Source organism: Hippopotamus amphibius, chromosome 5 (genome assembly GCF_030028045.1).
Source record: "Hippopotamus amphibius kiboko isolate mHipAmp2 chromosome 5, mHipAmp2.hap2, whole genome shotgun sequence".
NCBI classification, from domain to species: domain Eukaryota; kingdom Metazoa; phylum Chordata; class Mammalia; order Artiodactyla; family Hippopotamidae; genus Hippopotamus; species Hippopotamus amphibius.
Genome location: NC_080190.1, coordinates 114241718 through 114261711, shown reverse-complemented (window position 1 = coordinate 114261711; position 19994 = coordinate 114241718). Strand labels below are relative to the sequence as shown.

General features: G+C 37.1%; 1 protein-coding gene across 1 annotated transcript in view; it reads right to left on the bottom strand.

The window, feature by feature from the left end:
- EYA1 (EYA transcriptional coactivator and phosphatase 1) overlaps nt 1-19994 on the bottom strand; it is a 160556-nt gene that overhangs the window by 46499 nt on the left and 94063 nt on the right. The window contains exon 11 of the mRNA XM_057735357.1: nt 1242-1331. Within this exon, the coding sequence (XP_057591340.1) occupies nt 1242-1331 (90 nt within the window). The remainder of the gene's footprint in view (nt 1-1241; nt 1332-19994) is intronic.

The following is a 19994-nucleotide window of genomic DNA, read 5'->3' as shown; positions in this document are numbered from 1 at the left end:
AGATGAAAAGAAATCAAAATACAGGACAGATGTTGAACAAACCGCATTTACGTTCTGTCACATACTGGCATTTTTCAAATGATTTTGGCTCATCTATGAAATAAGGTGCATTTTGCTTGATTTTGAAAAGGGGAAACATCAGGAAATATTTCAAGGCCAATTGCTGCCAATTAACTTTGATCAGTAAAAGTTCTATTTGAATCTTTCAGATTCTTCTCCTGTCTGAAATAACACACATTTATAAAATCTAGCAAAGCAACAACTTGATGATTAATGCCTGTTGGCAGCCCTACCACAAGCTTGCTTAATAGCAGGATTTAAATAAACAACTATCTCTATTAAGACGGGAGTGAAATGTACTTATAGGCATGTTTTCTCATAATGGAGATATGAAAACCAATATTCTTTATTCTTAAAAATGCTTCTAACCAAGATTGGCATGTTTGTCATTGCCCGTAACACATTTGACTAGCCACTTTCCAAAAGGTTCCCCCCAAATCATAGCAGACAAATAAAATCGTCAGTGGTTTGACATAAGGAATCCTGGGAACCCGAAGAACCTGACTAAAATGTTACACAACCAGTTGGGCCAACCAGACAGAAAAGCATCTGACCCAGTACGAGAAAGAGTCTGCATGGTCCGCATATGCAAAGATCACAAATTCTGTAGGATTCTAAAGGTAACCCACCTCAACAGTGATGATGTAACTGAGAAATCTGTAGCTTCTGATAATCAACACAGTTTAACATGAAAGATTCTTGACATCAACTTTTAATCCCTATCAATGGTCATGTGGAATCAAACTTTGAAATACAACAGCCAAAGTAAAGCAAAACAAATTCCACGAAGGCAAAACACATGACCATATAATCAATAATTACTCTATCTCATTATTCCAATTATATATTCAAAAATAATATCCTGTTGTTATTTTAGAACCAATCACCAATTTCCAAACATGAACATGAAGAGTGTATAAAATAATTAGCTTCACACGTCTGTTTCAGAAGCAAGAAATTCAGTGAATCAGGAAGACATCAACTTTTAATCCCTATCACAACAGCCAAAGTAAAGCAAAACACATTCCACGAAGGCAAACCACATGACCATATAATCAATTATTACTTTATCTCACTATTCCAATTATATATGCAAAAATAATATCCGATTGTTATTTTAGAACCAATCACCTATTTCCAAACATGCAACACGAAAAGCGTATAAAATAATCAGAACTTACCTCTAAGTCGTTAAAAAATAAATGTGTGTCTGCCAAGTTGAAGATCATTTCTTCCATTCGTAGTCCAAGGGACACTGAAGTAGGTGGATCCTGAAAGAAGAATTGTACAGGTCAAGAACACACACACCTCAGGGTGCAGGAAATACAGTGTCACACTGAGAGGGAGTTAGCATCAGGAAAGGCCAAAAGGCTGGGGCTCTGGCTGCTTCTGGAGTGCATGGTTTATTTGAACTTCAGGGACTTACTTTATTTAAAAAGTGCCTCTACTGTTGCTGGTGCTTTGCATAATGAAGAAAAAAAAACTTGCTGCTTATAATATTACAAAAATATAAAATCTAGGGTTAATTAGACATATGTAGTAGAGGAAATTCAGCTTCACATGTCTGTTTCAGGAGTAAGAAATTCAGTGAATTAGGAAGACTTTTTTTATGTTCTACCTCAATCTGTGAAGAGTGTCTAAAAGCACTGCCACAAGTATCAGAAAACAGATATAATATAGATTAATTTCAGGATAGTGAATACCAATTTTACTCCAGATGATAACTGCCGTTACTTTTTATTTATTCAGACTGCCTGCCAATTTTGAGTATACTCAAAATAGGAAGTGATGGCCACTCTGACCAGCTGGTACCATGCCAGCTCAGGAAGCTGATCGTGACATTCACGTGACACTATCCAGTCATCAGACAGCCAGGGCCACACATAGAGGTGAGCACCAGCATTCTGAACAGTGGCTTCTACCCAACGCTTCCAACCTTGGACACTAGTGACAGACAGTCTGTCCCGCACAACCCGTATCCTGATGACATCTGCTGGCATTGAGACTGGGGATATGGAGATATTTGTGAGGTTTTAACGGTGTTGCTATATTTGTAACGCATCAAAACCAGGAAGCAACACTATTCATGTTGAATGCCCTGCATAATTAGTAAAAAAAAGGACAAAAATTCTGTAGAGTAAGTATTCAAGAATATAATGTGAGTTTTTCAAGTTTTTATTGGCACTTTAATAGCCATATCAACTTTCACCTTTATGGCATGTAAATTTTTTCCAAAGAACAATAATTTCTGATATAATATTTTATTATCACAGCAATACTTTGGAATCTAATGTATCATTTAATTAGAGAAACTTTTACTAGAGAAATTATGCCTTCATGTCGCCCACCCATCTGGCTGGGGTGTACTTTGTGTATCACCCATCTTTCAGTCTCAAAGTGGAGAACAAAAAACCCAGAGAAAATAAGTCTTGCTTTCTAATACTGTCCAATATAAACCTTGTATCTTTTCTCTATTGTCTTCTGAACACACTGTCTTCATTTCAAAGCTCAAGACTTGCCTGTGGTTTTACCTCCTACCCTGCAAGTATCTAAAGTCCATCAACCTCAAGCCCCATCTTCTCATGGGCTTTGGGAGGTAGCAACAAGTGGTGGAAGAAGAGCCCTAGATCCAGAGGCCAGGCCCTACCCTTGTTCTCCTACTTTGGTGTCTTTATCTCACTGAGCCTCGGTTTGCTCACGTAATAAATCAGACAGCTAGATGGCAAATATGTTGTTCTCCCATAGAATTAATAAAAACCCCAAAACTCCATCTCTTAATTTGGCACAATCATATGTGTTTATACACCTGGGAGAAAGGAGGGGCCTGGGATGGTGGAGGGGGCGGAGACTCACTGGGTGCCGGCCACGGGCCAATCAACTATGGCCAGGAAGGTGGAGTCAACACCATCCCTGCACCACCCATCCCACTAGCTCAGCCCACCCCAGGATGCCCTCAGCTCCAGCACTGGCATAGTTTACCTCGCAGGAGTCCCAGAGAAGGACAAGAGGAGGTCTGGGGAAAATATGACAGGATGGCACTGCTGGCCTCAACTCCCCTCCCGCTTAGGCCTTCGCTGGTAGTGAAAAGGAGGCAGAAAACACATTATTGCCAAAAATCTGGGGTTAGATTGGAAAAGGGGCAAAGCAAATACCCCAGGGTTTGTAAGAGGGCAGACAGGAAATAAAAACACATAGGCCAACCAAGCATCCAAGAACTGTGCGGGGAGGAACAAATAAACACGCTTCCCTCAAATTTCCTGTACAATGATTTAGCCTTGTTACATCTTCCCTGCTCGATACCACCTAAAATCTATGAAATTTCGTAGGTTGTAGAAGACTTAAAAACTTAATTTAAAATTAAGTAAAGAAAAACTCTCCTTGAATCTTGGTTTTATAGGAAATTGCTCACTCATAAGAATTCCAAGTATCAATAAGTGTGCTGGTAAAAACAAATGCTCAAATACAGCCTAGAGCAGAAGTAACCAGTAGCAGAAGTTCAGACAGCTGTTTCTAAAACAAAACACCTGACTCAGGTGTGTCCTCCCTCTAGGTGAGGCTAAGAAAAATACACTGACTTGTCTCCACACCACGGCAATGAATCCTTTCATGTGACCAGGTGGAAGAGACTCACCGCGATTATTTAATCGGCAATTCTAGAATTTATGTGCCATGGTATTGTTACTTCTGAAAAAGGATTATTTCTCATTGATATGGTTGCTTATTTATACCACCGTCAAAACAATTACTCCATTGTTTGTGAATATACAGCATATTATTACTTTCCTTCATAAATTACAGTAATGACTTGCAAGTTGCAATACTAAAATTTTAAAGGCTTGTTCAGTCTTATGGTCAAATACAACACAGATGTTGGCCTTATTTACCTTTTCATGTTTTTCTCTTTTGTTATTAGCTGTTATTCCTTAACAGTTTTCATACCTGCCACTCCATGGTATCGTTAGGAAACATTTACCCCACCAAAAGAACAGTCTGACAATTAACCAGAATGAAAGAATTTTAGAACAGGAAGGGGATCTCGTCGAAAGTCATGTTTCTCAAATATTTTTTAACCATAATCCACAGTAAAAAAAATCATTTTACACCACGATCTAGTAACATCTCTCTCTCTGTCTCTCTCTCACACACACAGCTGAAATGTGAGCTTGGCAAAACGAAGCTTTCCACACTGTGTGGTGCATATTCTGTTATTTTCCATTTTATCGCCCATTAATATGTCGAAGTCTACAGTTTGAAAAGCAGAGTTCTAGAGAACACCTACTTTTGATTTCAGAGACAGGAAAATGGATTTGCAGCCGTGTTATGATTTGCTTGTGGTAACAGAGTTGTTAGGGTGCAAAGCTATCTCACCCTAAGTGTTTTACCTGAAAGGAAAGTAGCCAGGAGAACAGATAGATAATAATGGTCACAGACTTGCTTCCGCATTCTAGCAAGTGGAGTTCTTCTCATATCAAGGTTAGATTTGATCTTCCTATTACAATAGTCTTTTAATATTTTCACATTTTCAAACATGTCTGATGCAAGTCAAATGTCACAAAAGCTAACACTGAACAGTTAATAAATTAGTCCTAGCTTGATGGCTTATTTTGGCATATACAGAGGAAGAAAGAAAAAACACATTTTTTTAGATCCAAACTGAGACATTAAAATCACCATGTCTTTGGCTTAATCTTACTTTCCTTGTGCTTTGCAGTAATGAATTCCAGAGCTGCAGTTATGAAATGGTGGCTTCTACAACATCATTTTTTTTTGCTATATCACTTTCGAAAAATTATTTAGAACTTTGCCTCCACTTCCAAGAAACATTTCATTTTAAGTAAACCTTGCTGCCAAATGTTTCCATTCTTTTCTGAACTTTGACTCCTCTGTGGTATTTGCCACTTCTGTCTAATTTCTTAACATTTCTTCTTCCCTTATGTCTATAACATCATCAGTCTTTTCTGGACATCTTCCTAGAATCTGATTATCCATTCCCTATCCCTTAAGTGATGTTGGTTCCTAGGACTGTTTTCACCTATTCCTCACTCTATTCACACTACCTTAGAGACTCCAACACACTCATATCTTCCACCATCACCCCATTCCCCTCTGTTGAACCTTAGATCTCATTTGTAGGCCCATATGTCAATCACCTATTGGTCCTTTGTACCTGATAAGCCACAGAACACCTGAAACTCAATGGGCTGCAATCTGGATTCATCACATTTCCCACATCAAATGAACCACAAGCTCCTGACCCTTGGACCTGGAAGTCACACCTTCCTTATATTCACTGCCATTTTCATTTCTTCAGCTATGTGTCTCTTTTGTAGCGATCTGTAGTTGCTTCTCTCACTGGATCGGTCTCCCCTGGTTACCAACATGAATATGACCGAGTCTCTGTTCAACCCCCATGCCCAGTCCTGCATCCTACACAGGGCTTCTCCCAATGCCCCTCCATCAGTCCAGAGTCTCTTCCCTGACTCCTCCCAGGCAGGCTCGTCAGCCACTAGGTACCACGGCTGTATGTGCTCCTCTCTATGTCAGAATCATACCCCTGTATCTTTATCTCATCCTTGAGACCATGCACAATGCCTGGCACAGGGCTTTCCCCAAAGTTTGGTGGAGTAATAAATGAATAAAAGCAATAAACAGCAGATATTTCAAATAATTCTAATGAAGAAAGATATTAAATTTGATCTTTAGTTAGTTATTAGTGTTCAGTGTCAGTAAAAAAAAAATTCCTAGATACCTAGCTTAGGGAGAAAATGGACATTTGATTCCTAAAATCATTCTATCTACATAATATAGTATAAAACATGTTCATTCATAATTTGTACCTGATTAAACAGCAGCTCATTCTTAGAACAGCTGCTTACAAAACCTTACTTCTCTATCTGATGCAATGAATAAGACTGGCTAACATAAGATCATACAATTATTTTTTAAACTCATCAGTGGTGTTACATCTTGCAAAATATATTCTCATATGCTCTGCAGTTTAGTTCCCTAGTATAAATTGAATAGTTCAGTGAAGAGGCTCAAATAGAGAAAATACAATCAAATGCTTTATCATTTTTCTCATTTAATGAAGAAACAGTGTAAACTTACTATAGCTCTTATGTCCAGGAAATTTTACTAGCTGTTCCTTACCAAAACAAGACAAACAGCATCCAATACCACACACACAAACATACTCAAAGAAGAATGAAACTGAACCCTGATCTTAAATTATTTGGATATGACATTAAATTGAAAAGCAACCTAAATGTCCATCAATCGATGAGTATATAAAGAAGACGTAGTATAAATATACAAGGGAACATTACTCAGCCACAAAAAAGAATGAAATAATGCCACTTGCAGCAACATGGATGGACCTAGAGATCATCATACTAAGTGAAGTAAGTCAGAGAAAGACAAATATCATATGATATCTCTTATATGTGGAATCAAAAAAACATAAGAGATACAAATGAACTTATTTACAAAACAGAAGTAGACTCACATACATGGAAAATAAACATCGTTACCAAAGAGGAAAGGAGTGGGGGAGGGAGGGATAAATCAGGAGTTTGGGATTAACAGATACACACCACTGCATATAAAACAGATAAACAGCAAGGTCCTACTATATAGCACAGGGAGCTACATTCAATATCTTGTAATAACTTATAATGGAAAATAATCTAAAAAAGAATGTGTATATCTCTATCTCTATCTATCGATCTATCTATATCTGAATCACTTTGTTGTACACCAGAAACTAGCACAACATTGTGAATCAACTGTACTTCAGTTTTTAAAAAATTGCAAATGTCTGCTTAAAGTCATGAAAATAAGGTGAAGGAACTCATTGCAATGCTATGCTACCCAGGGCTGTTTCATGTAAGTCAAAGATGGTTATGTCTAATTGAAGAGAAACCAATATTATACAGAAAAATTAGAACCAACCTAAAACAATTGTTTTGCTCTCATCCTCTATGCAGTGATGTTTAATTATCCCACTGCCTCGAGATCTTTTTCTCCTGTCTCCAGAAGGTGGGCATAGAGGGAACCTACCTCATGATAAAGGCCATATACGACAAACCCACAGCAAACATCAGTCTCAATGGTGAAAAACTGAAAGCATTCCCTCTAAGATGAGGAATAAGACAAGGATGTCCACTCTCTCCACTACTATTCAACATAGTTTTGGAAGTCCTGGCCAGAGCAATCAGAGAAGAAAAAGAAATAAAAGGAATCCAAATTGGAAAAGAAGAAGTAAAACTGTCATTGTTCGCAGATGACATGATACTATACATAGAAAATCCTAAAGATGCCACCAGAAAACTACCTGAGCTAATCAATGAATTTGGTAAAGTTTCAGGATACAAAATTAACACACAGAAATCTCTTGCATTTCTATACACTAACAATGAAAGATCAAAAAGAGAAATTAAGGAAACAATCCCATTCACCATTGCAACAAAAAGAATAAAATACCTAGGAATAAACCTAACTAAGGAGGTAAAAGACCTGTACTCAGAAACTATAAGACACTAATGAAAGAAATCAAAGACGACACAAACAGATGGAGGGACATACCATGTTCCTGGATTGGAAGAATCAACATTGTGAAAATGACTGTACTAGCGAAAGCAATTTACAGATTCAATGCAATCCCAATCAAATTACCAATGGCATTTTTCATAGAAGTAGAACAAGAAATTTTACGATTTGTATGGAAGTGCAAAAGACCCTGAATAGCCATAGCAATCTTGAGAAGGAAAGATGGAGTTGGTAGAATCAGGCTTCCTGACTTCAATCTATACTACAAGGCTACAATGATCAAGACAGTATGGTACTGGCACAAAAACAGAAATATAGATCAATGGAACAGGATAGAAAGCCCAGAGATAAACTATGGTCAACTAATCTATGACAAGGGAGGCAAGGATATACGATGGAGAAAAGGCAGCCTCTTTAATAAGTGGTGCTGGGAAAACTGGACAGCTACATGTAGAAGAAGGAAATTAGAACACTCCTTAACACCATACACAAAAATAAACTCCAAATGGATTAAAGACCTACATGTAAGGCCAGACACTACAAAACTCCTAGAGGAAAACATAGGAAGAACACTCTTCGACATAAATCACAGCAAGATCTTTTTTGATCCACCCCCTAGAATAATGGAAATAAAAACAAAAATAAATAAGTGGGACCTAATGAAACTTCAGTGCTTCTGCACAGCAAAGGAAACTATAAGCAAGATGAAAAGACAGCCCTCAGACTGGGAGAAAATATTTGCAAACGAATCGACAGACAAAGGATTAATCTCCAAAATATATAAACAGTTCATGCAGCTCAATATCAAAAAAACAAACAACCCAATCAAAAGATGGGCAGAAGACCTAAATAGGTATTTCTCCAAAGAAGACATACGGATAGCCAAGAGGCACATGAAAAGCTGCTCAAAATCCCTAATTATTAGAGAAATGCAAATCAAAACTACAATGAGGTATCACCACACCCTGGTTAGAATGGGCATCATCAGAAAATCGACAAACAGTAAATGCTGGAGAGGGTGTGGAGAAAAGGGAATGCTCTTGCACTGTTGGTGGGAATGTAAAGTGATACCCACTATGTAGAACAGTATGGAGATTCCCTGCAAAACTAAAAATAGAGTTACCATATGACCCAGCAGTCCCACCACTGGGCATATACCCAGAGAACACCATAATTCAAAAATACACATGATTAATGCACAGAAATCTCTTGCATTCCTATACACTAACAATGGAAGAGCAGAAAGAGAAATTAAGGAAACTCTCCCATTCACCATTGCAACCAAAAGAATAAAATACCTAGGAATAAACCTGCCTAAGGAGGCAAAAGATCTGTATGCAGAAAACTTTAAGACATTGATGAAAGAAATCAAAGACGACACAAACAGATGGAGGGACATACCATGTTCCTGGATTGGAAGAATCAACATCGTGAAAATGTCTGTACTACCCAAAGCAATTTACAGATTCAATGCAATCCCGATCAAATTACCAATGGCATTTTTCACAGAACTAGAGCAAGAAATCTTACGATTTGTATGGAAACGCAAAAGACCCCGAATAGCTAAAGCAATCTTCAGAAGGAAAAATGGAGTTGGTGGAATCAGGCTTCCTGACTTCAAACTATACGACAAGGCCATAGTGATCAAGACAGTATGGTACTGGCACAAAAAGAGAAAGGAAGATCAATGGAATAGCATAGAGAACTCAGAAGTAAGCCCAAACACATATGGGCACCTTATCTTTGACAAAGGAGGCACGAGTATACAATGGAAAAAAGACAGCCTCTTCAAGAAGTGGTGCTGGGAAAATTGGACAGCTACATGTAAAAGAATGAAATTAGAACACTTCCTAACACCATACACAAAAATAAACTCCAAATGGATTAAAGACCTACATGTAAGGCCAGACACTATAAAACTCCTAGAGGAAAACATAGGCAGAACACTCTATGACATCCATCAAAGCAACATCCTTTTTGACCCACCTCCTAGAATCAGGGAAATCAAATCAAGAATAAACGAATGGGACCTCATGAAACTTAAAAGCTTTTGCACAGCAAAAGAAACCATAAACAAGACTAAAAGGCAACCCTCAGAATGGGAAAAAATAATTGCCTATGAAACAACGGACAAAGGATTAACCTCCAAAATATACAAGCAGCTCATGCAGCTTCATACCAAAAAAGCAAATAACCCAATCCACAAATGGGCAGAAGACCTAAATAGACATTTCTCCAAAGAAGACATACAGATGGCCAACAAACACATGAAAAGATGCTCAACATCACTAATCATCAGAGAAATGCAAATCAAAGCCACAATGAGGTATCACCTCACACCAATCAGAATGGCCATCATCACAAAGTCTGGAAACAACAAATGTTGGAGAGGGTGTGGAGAAAAGGGAACTCTCCTGCACTGTTGGTGGGACTGTAAGTTGGTACAGCCACTAGGGAAAACTATTTGGAGGTTCCTTAAAAAACTACAAATAGAACTACCATATGATCCAGTCATCCCACTCCTGGGCATATACCCAAAGAAAACCATAATCCCAAAAGAAACTTGTACCATAATGTTTATTGCAGCACTCTTTACAATAGCCAGGACATGGAAGCAACCTAAATGCCCATCCACAAATGAATGGATACAGAAGATGTGGCATATATATACAATGGAATATTACTCAGCTATAAAAAGGGATGAGATGGAGCTATATGTAATGAGGTGGATAGAACTACAATCTGTCATACAGAGTGAAGTAAGTCAGAAAGAGAAGGACAAATATTGTATGCTAACTCACATATACGGAATCTAAAAATGGTACTGATGAACTCAGTGACAAGAATAAGGATGCAGATACAGAGAATGGTCTGGAGAACTCGAGGTATGGGAGGGGGCGGGGGGTGAAGGGGAAGCTCAGACGAAGCGAGAGAGTAGCACAGACATATATATACTACCAACTGTAAAATAGTCAGTGGGAAGTTGTTGTATAACAAAGGGAGTCCAACTTGAGGATGGAAGATGCCTTAGAGGACTGGGGCAGGGAGGGTGGGGGGGACTTGAGGGGGGGGGAGTCAAGGAAGGGAGGGAATACGGGGATATGTGTATAAAAACAGATGATTGAACCTGATGTACCCCCCCCAAAAAAAAAATTAAAAAAAAAAAAAAAAAAAAAGATGACACACCTAGGAATTAGTGAAGCTGGTATTAGAACCCAGATAGTCTGATTCCAGAGAATATAATGCCTGACCCATACACTGCCTTGTTTTACAACATAAATGTCGAGGGCCTTATAACTATTCTGTCCAATTATATTTTATAGTCTCAGGTTTTTACTTTCTTGGGGTCAGGGACTATGTTGTATTCATACTTGTGAAAACATAAGCTCTAAATAAACTAAAGGACATCAGGAAAAAAAAAAAAAATACACATGCACTCCAATGCTCATTGCGGCACTATTTACAATAGCCAGGACATGGAAGCAACCTAAATGTCCATCAGCAGATGAATGGATAAAAAAGATGTGGTACATATATACAATGGAATATTACTCTGCTCTAAAAAGGAATGAAACTGGGATATTCACAGAAACATGGATAGACCTAGACACTGTCACACAGAGTGAAGTGAGTCAGAAAGAGAAAATCAAATATCGTATATTAACACATATATGCGGAATATAGAAAAATGGTACAAATTAACTGGTTTGCAAGGCAGAAATAGAGACACAGATGTACAGAGCAAACATATGGACACAAAGTGGGGAAAGCAGGGAGGATTGGGGGGGAATGAATTGGGAGATTGGGATTGCCATATATATATTACTAAGAAAAAAAATACCAAATTGTACACTCTAAATATATGCAGTTTATTGTATCTTAACTGTATCTCAATAAAAGTTCTTAAAAAAAAATAAAAGAAAAAGAACCTCATGACCAATAAATGGCATCTCCTGTTCAGGTAAAAAAGAAAAAAAAAAAAAAGGATCTTTTTCTCCTGTTTCTAGAACACAGAACTGCCCACAGAGACTACAGTTATTATCATTCTGTATTAAAATCATCAGCACCACCCCTGGCCTGCTGTCATTCTTTTACTGTTCCTTGATTTTTATTTTTCAGCCTGATCGCTACTATTACACTAGATCCTCATGTGATGAAAATGCTCTAAAAAGAAGAAATTCCAGACAAAATCAGTGCATAGAAATGCTGAAATGCCATTAAATTCATTGTCTAGGGAGATTCATGTCTGTCACTCTTGAATTAACACACTGAAAAACTATAATGTGATTTGAAGTAAATGAAAGAAAGGGTGTCTATAAATGTATGTGGGTATTAGAACACTGGAAGACTAGGATGTGGGCTCTTGTTGCCTTGTTTTGCTTTACAGATGAGCGAGGGTATTTGATAAACTTCAAGCGTCATGAAAAATGCACTTTTCAGTAAGCACAATCCACAGCAATTCAGCAGTTTGATTTCACCAAGACTCAACCACCACGAAGACACTGTTGTGCCTGCAGGGCTGTGCCATTGCTTCCATACTTTCATCTCAGAATTTTCTTAGGATGACAAGTAATAAAACTCCTTGTGATCAGAGCTTACAAGGATGCCATCCAGTTCATCTCTTGACTGAATTAGGTCTAATACTAACCCCAATACAACGCATTGGCAGGGGTACTTTTTTGCTATATGCAACAGAAATTGAAGGAGTTTCTTCTAAGATAATTGCATTCCCAACCTGCAGGAATACAGGTAGAAGAAAACTGGAAATGCACACTCTCATGGTCATACCATGGGCTTTGCAGTCATAGAGTCTAGACTGGAATTCTAACTTTGCCATTTACTAGCTATATGATGGGCAAGTTCAGTTACTTAACCCCTGAAACTCAGGTCCCTCGTCTGTAAAATAGGAATACAACAGGTTTGTTTGAAGGATTAAATTGGTAATACATTTAAAATTCTGAACATCGTGCCTGGTAACTATTAAGCTGGTACTGCTACTACTATGGGTGGTGGTGGTGTTATTTCTACTATCACTATACTACAATAATGACTGCAAGTCAATCCAAACATAGGACACCATGTTCTCACTACAAAAAGATGCATTAACATTCTGTATTCAGATTGGATGTGAAGGTCATGCTTTTTAAAAATAAGGGCAATGCTAAGTTCCTCATGCCAATATTTCTGAGGTGACTGTGTTTTTAAGAGACCAATCATCAGTAAAGCTGATCTGTGTGGATGTTAAATTGGGAACATGCAATGTGACCACTCCTAGGAGGAGTGCCATTGGTTCTCCCAGAAGATGTCAACCAAGCTTCTCATCACTAAGAGAGATGACCCAACCCTAGGAAACTGGTAAAGGTATTGTCCCATACTCTGAAGATCCAGGGAACTGAGGGGGAAGCAGCGTCCTTCAGATAGGATCCAAGTACTGCATCAATTCAGTAGAAACCTAGAAGTGTTCTTTAAAAAAAAATTACTTGCACAGCTCAGCAGTGTGATCTCCATGGGTGGGTCACATATACCTGTTAGCTTATACCCTTTAATCATTAAAGGGTCAGATTTGGGAAGAGGCACTTAAGCACAGCCCAAATCCATTGCTTACAGTCAGTTAACAAATGACTTGGAAGAATAGGTCTTGGCAAAATCTTGACCCTGCCCAAGTTTATCAACAAATGGCTGGTAGTGATAAATGGCAATAAACAGTAATTATTGAGGTATATTCCAAATTTAGTACCTTCAGTGTATAGTCCCTGAAAAATTTCAGTGCTCACAAAATGATGTGTTTTAGCATTTGAGGAGTAACACAATAATTCAGAGAGGTCTTGTTTGTGGTAGGGTCAAAGGATCAATTTGTGGGAGTACTTTAAGAATATCAACATCATATAAATTTATCAGCTGCCATAACAAGAAAGAAAAGTGGAGTCTTCTAGTATTAGTTCTTCCACAAATAGCAACTCTGATTGTTATGTGACTAACTACCAGGGAAAGGTATTCCATTTCTCAGCTCCCTGATATGAGCATAGCATTCTTTCCCTAATGTAAATAGTTGATTACTTCTAAGTCAAGATTACAATGTATATACATTGTACCTAAACCTCTTAAATAGTATTCTTACACTGAGATTTACAAGGAAACTACCTGTAGATTAAATGCCTAAGGCTAGACTTAAGCCTCAAGGAGCAGAGTTGGATTTACCTTTAAAGTTAGCCACGAAGCATCAAGCACACCTATAGATTAATCACATTATTTCACTGACTCAGAATTATGGCTGGTAAACTGAAATTCACTATGCTCTTGAAAAGATAATAAAGGAATGTGGCACCTGCATGAGCCACTGAGGATACCTATCTGTCTCCTAGAGGTGACCAGGCAGGCTTAACAAGGATCTGCACTAATACTGGAGAGATACTCAAGGAGAGAAGATATTTGAGAAAATCTCCAAATTCAGAAAGTGGTTTAGGTTTATCTCAACACTTTTCCTCACTGAAAGTAGCTATGGGCTAGTTATTTGCAACAAGCACTGTCAAATCTTTTTATTTCTGATGTGGATCCACATATACTTGGTTCTGCTGAGTTAATGAACTGTGGTTTAACCCCACTGCCCCCCTCCCCCCAAACTCTGGAGTTTTCTCCTTCCTAATCAACTAACTTTGAGCCAAGAAAAGAGAATTTACAGGATAATTACAATGGGTTGTTAGAGGAGACTATCCAACCAGAATGCTGAGGTTTAAAAACGAGAACAACCAGACATTACACATCTCTTACTGGAAGGATATACCCCACCTATGAAGTCCTGACCAAAACAAACAAACCATTAAACCTGAATCTAATTAAGCTTCTGGATTTAGCTACTAATTAGCAGGAAATATGGGGACAGAAGAATATGTGACAAAGGAACACAATGGAGATGCAATCAAGAAAACACACACTCTCAGGAACTCTATAAAACAGATGATCTGGTTAGTTCAACAGAAATACTCAAGGTTAAAAAAAAAGATTGAGTGAGAATGTACAGATTAAAAAACATGTAAGAGACATACAATAAACTATAAAAAAATTATAAAACCACTGGAGAAAAACACTTTACAAACTAGGAACAGAGAATAGAAGGCAACTATCTCAATACAATAAAGGTCATATATGAAAAGCCCACAGGCAACATCATAATCAATGGTTAAAGTCTGAATGCTTTGCCTCTATGATCAGGAACAGGACAAGGATGCCTGCTTTTGCCATTTCTGTTTGACATAGTACTGGAAGTCCTAGCCAGAGCAATTTGGTAAGAAAGAAAAAGAAATAAAAGGCATCCAAACAGAAAAGGAAGAAGTAAAATTTCTTTGTTCACAGATGACATGACCTGATATGTAGAAAACTCCAAAGAGTTTCTAAAAATTGTTAGAACTAATAAATGAATTCAGCACAGTTACAAGATACAAAATCAGCACACAAAAATCAGTTGCATTTCTATATACCAATAATGAACAATCCAGGGAGAAAATTAAGAAAACTTCATTTAAAATAGCATCAAAGGGAATAAAATACTTAGAAATAAATGTAACCAAGTAGTCAAAAGACTTGAATACTGAAAACTACAAAATATTGCTGAAAGAAATAAAAAAAGACACAAATAAATGGAAAGATATTCCATGTTCATGGATGGAAGACTTAACATTAAGATGTCAATACTGCCCAAAGTGATTTACAGATTCAATGCAATCCCTATCAAATTTTCAACGATGTTTTTTGCAGAACCAGACATATCCATCCTAAAATTCATATAGAATCTCAAGGCACCCCAAATAGCCAAAACAATCTTGAAAAATAAAAAGAAAGTTGGGACTCACACTTCCTGATTTCAAAGCTTAATTACAAAGCCTCAGTAGTCAAAACAGTGTGGTATAAAGCCATATATAAAGACTGGCATAAAGACAGACATATGGGCCAATGGAATATAACAGAAAGCTCAGAAATAAATTCTTACATATTTGGTCAAATGACTTTCAACAAGGGGTGCCAAGATTATTTAATGAGGAAAAGACAGTCTTTTCAAAAAACGGTGCTTGGGAAACTGAATCTCCACATGCAAAAGAATAAGGTTGGGTCCTTACCTTACACCATGTACAAAAATGCACTCGAAATGAATCAAAGACTTAAACATAAGAGTAAAACTATAAAACACTTAGGGGGAAAGCTTCATAACATTGAATGCAGCAGTGACTTCTTGGCTATGACTCCAAACACACAGACAACAAAAGTAAAAATAGATAAATTTGACTACATCTGAAAACTTCTGTACATCAGTGGATCCAATTAACAGAATGAAAAGGCAACCTATGGGATAGTAGAAAACATTGAAACATATCTGATAGGAGATTAATATCCAGGATAGTCAAAGAACACCTACAACTCAGCAACAAAAAACAAACAACCCAATTAAAAAATGGGCAAAGAATTTGAATACTCTCTAAAGAAGATATACAAATGGTCAACAAGCACATGAAAAGATGCTCAACATCACTAATCATTAGGGAAATGCAATCAATATCTCGAGATACCACCTCACACTCATTAGGATTGCTACTATATAAAAAAAAACCTGGAAAATAACAAGTGTTGATGAGAATGTAGAGAAGTTGGAACCCTTGTGCACTGTTGGCACAGCTGCTATGGCAGTTTCTCAAAAAATTAGGCATAGGATTACTGTGTGATCCAGCAATTCTACTTCTGGTACCCAAAATAACTGAAAGCAGGGTCTCCTAGAGATATCTGTACACCCATGTTCCTAGCAGCCTTATTCACAATTGCTGAAAGGTGGAAGCAACCCAAGTGTCCATTGACAGATGAATGGACAAAATGAGGCATATCCTACAATGAAGTATTATTCAGCGTTTAATAAAAAGGAAAGGAATTCTGACACATGCATACAACATGAGCAAACCTTGAAGACATTATGCTAAGTGAAGTAAGCCACTCACAGAAAGACAAATACTGTATGATTTTACTTATATGAGGTATTTAGGAGAGTGAAAATCAGATGATCACACTAACTGAAGTGAGACAAAGAAAGACAAATATTATATAATATTGCTTACATGTGGAATATAAAAATAATACAAATCAACTTACTTATAAAACGGACTCACAGACATAGAAAACAAACTTATAGTTCCCAAAGGGGAAGGAGAGGGGAAGGATAAATTAGGCGTGTGGGATTAATAGATATATACCACTATATATAAAATACATGGAAAACAAGGATTTACTGTGTAGCACAGGCAACTACATTCAGTATCTTATAATAATCTATAAAGGAAAAGAATCTGAAAAAGAACATATATACACCTGAATGATTTTGCTATGCACCTGAAACTAACACAACATTGTAAATCAACCATAGTTCAATAAAAATAAATAACAGAGTAGTCAGAATCACAGAGACAGAAAGTAGAATGGTGGTTGCCAGGTGCTGGGGGGAGGGGAGGATAGAGAGTTATTTAATGAGTAAAGACTTTCGGTTTTGCAAGATCAAAAGAGTTCTGGAGATTGGCTGCACAGTAATGTGGATGTATTACTGTATGCTTAAAAACTGCTAAGAAAGTACACTTATCTTATGTGTATTTTACAATTTAAAATAAAAATTAAAAAGAATTGGAGAAATGTAACTTGATTAGACATTGAATGAGATTAAGAAATTATTATTAAGTTTGCTAGATGGCTAAAGTTCTGAGTATCATCTATTATTCCTACTCTAAACATTCTTTTAATGGAGTCTTAAATATACATTCTGAAATACATACACATGAAATAATATGATCTCTGGGACTTGCTTTGAAAAATAATCGTAGGGTAGTGCAGGACAGGGGAGGGATGTGGTAAGGATACAGATGCAACAAGATTAACTAGGATTTGATCATTGTTAAAGCTGGCAGAGGTTACACTGGGTTTCATTAGACTATTTCATCTACTTTTGTAGATGTTTAGAAGTTTCTATACAAGATCTTTTTTTTAATATCTAAAAAACATTCACCAAGTCAAGATTGGTTGGTTGTCTTTTGGTGGTGAAACTATAGATTAAAAATATTTATTTTGAAAATTTAAAGCACACCTAAACCATGTCTTTAAAAGGACCAAAAAAATTTTTAAAGTCAAAACTGCAAAAGCCTTGCAAAATTCCTCAGCATGTCCCCCTTTTGTTAAAAAGATGCTAGGACTTGTTTGGTAATCTGTACTCAGACTTAAGTAAGATTTGGAATATACACAAGGATATATGTCAGAAGACACTGCTTTGCCTGTATTAACTCTACTGACTTTTGTCATATGGGATGGTCTTTTCCAGAAAATCAGAGAAACTCCTACATTTATAACTGAAGCCACAGGACCTACATCTTATACATTTAGGAGCAGCAGTGTCACACTGCAACACTGATCGGCTGCAGAGGAGAATTCCTGGGGTAATTCAAGAATAGCAGAAACCCTAGAAGCATCTCATTTAGGGCCTCTAGCATTTATTTTTGGTTGTGCAGCTCCTGTGGATCCTAATCTTTTTTTTTTTTTTTTTTTTCCTGGCTCAGGATGCAAGTGTTATCATTTGACATCCTATTACTGGCTATTTCTTACTAGTTAAGTGATTGTAGCTATTAGAGAACACTTGTCATGAGTAATACAGGAAGACTTGTTTCCTTCCTAATATTGTTATTCCTTTGGAGATTCTGTGGTTTCACTCTCTGAGGATTTAGAGTGGCATTAGTTTAGATCAGTTTTGCCCCAGTGAAGGACTGCTATTGAAGATTCATCCATTTCCTACTGACTGCCTCCTTTATTAATTTCTAAGCTCCCTGAAGGCAGGAATTATGGCTAGGCACCTACTACTCTACTATTATGTATTCAAGAAACTATAAAGGACTGACATTCTGAATGTTAGTGGCAGGCTAGGAGACAAATGGTGCCTCAGGCAGGAGAGGGGTGCATAGCCAGGAGAGTGTCTTGGGTACCACAGCCCGCATAACATGGGTGGTTTCGGCATGCAACTTGCCATTTCATTTGGTGGTACAATTTCTGAAATTATTTCATGGATGTTTTCAGTGACTATTACCCACAATGAAACTACCATAGGCCAGAAGGCTAAAGTACAGGGTACTATCTATTCCTTCTATTGTGATAAATTCTTTGGATGGGGTCTTAAATTTTGGTTCGTCCTAACATGGAGACCACATGGCATTAGCATGGAATCTTACCCACCAGGGACACCACGGGGAATGTCTCCAGATCTGTGGTGAGGAGCGGCAATGGGTACTTTCTGACATGACTTGTGTTTTATTCCAGCGACCAAGTTAAAGTTCATGCTGATCAGATTATTTTGTTGGGCATTTATGTTGAGAAATATCGTAGTTACTTCTGCATTGTTAATTTCAATAGCTGTACATGATATTTGATCTAAACTATCTGTAAAACTGTTTTGAAGGGTGGTATGCACTCAGCCCTAATCCTCATTCCATGGCTTCAATAGCAATTTAATCTATTTTTAATGGCAAACACGACCACCCCCCATACTTACCACCCCTCAAACTGAGACTGATTCAAAAATGCTTTTCTAAACCCATTTTCATTTACTTTCTCAAAATTCTATTTTTGGTTCAGAGTGTCCACGGTCCTCTGAGCCTCAAAATAGATAGTTTCAGGAAAACCTGTTTCTCTCTTCTTGGGTTTTTAGAATAGGATCCAGAATGTTTTTCTGAGTATAAAAATAAAATACTCTGTCTTTTCTCTAGAAACCTGAAAGCTAACCATTCATCTAGCCATAAAAATATATTTTTTTATGTAACTATTTTAAAAGATACATCCCAAGAGTTTTAGTTTCGGTTTAACAACGCTCTAATGCCAAATGTTACATTAGATCTTGGGTAGTCCAAAAAGAATGACTATCAGTCACTTAAGTTTTACTGTAAAAACAACTAAAAATAACACCAAATGTTAATAAGAAAGCAGTTTCTCTTTATTGCTTAGATATACCAGCAACATATTAAAAGAAAAAATTGTTCATATTGTTAATATAGCTCAGGTTCCTATTTCTACACCCTTACAATTTTGCCCTTTTATTTCTTTTCTTTTACCATATTATTTTTCTAAACTGAAAAGCAAAAAAAATTTAACAGTGAAATTAACCAAGTAAAAGTATAAGGTAATATACATTTATCCAGTTCAAAATCTTTAAGCTGAGACACTTAATATTTTAATACCTAAGTCATTGTTCTAATATTAGATAGCCACAGAATTCCGAGTAATTGGGTTCTACAAAGTACCAGTGATGATGGGAGTTTATTTTACTGAAAGCCAAAAAAATTAATTTTGCTTTTTAATTTTTATCTGTTACAATTTCTAATTTC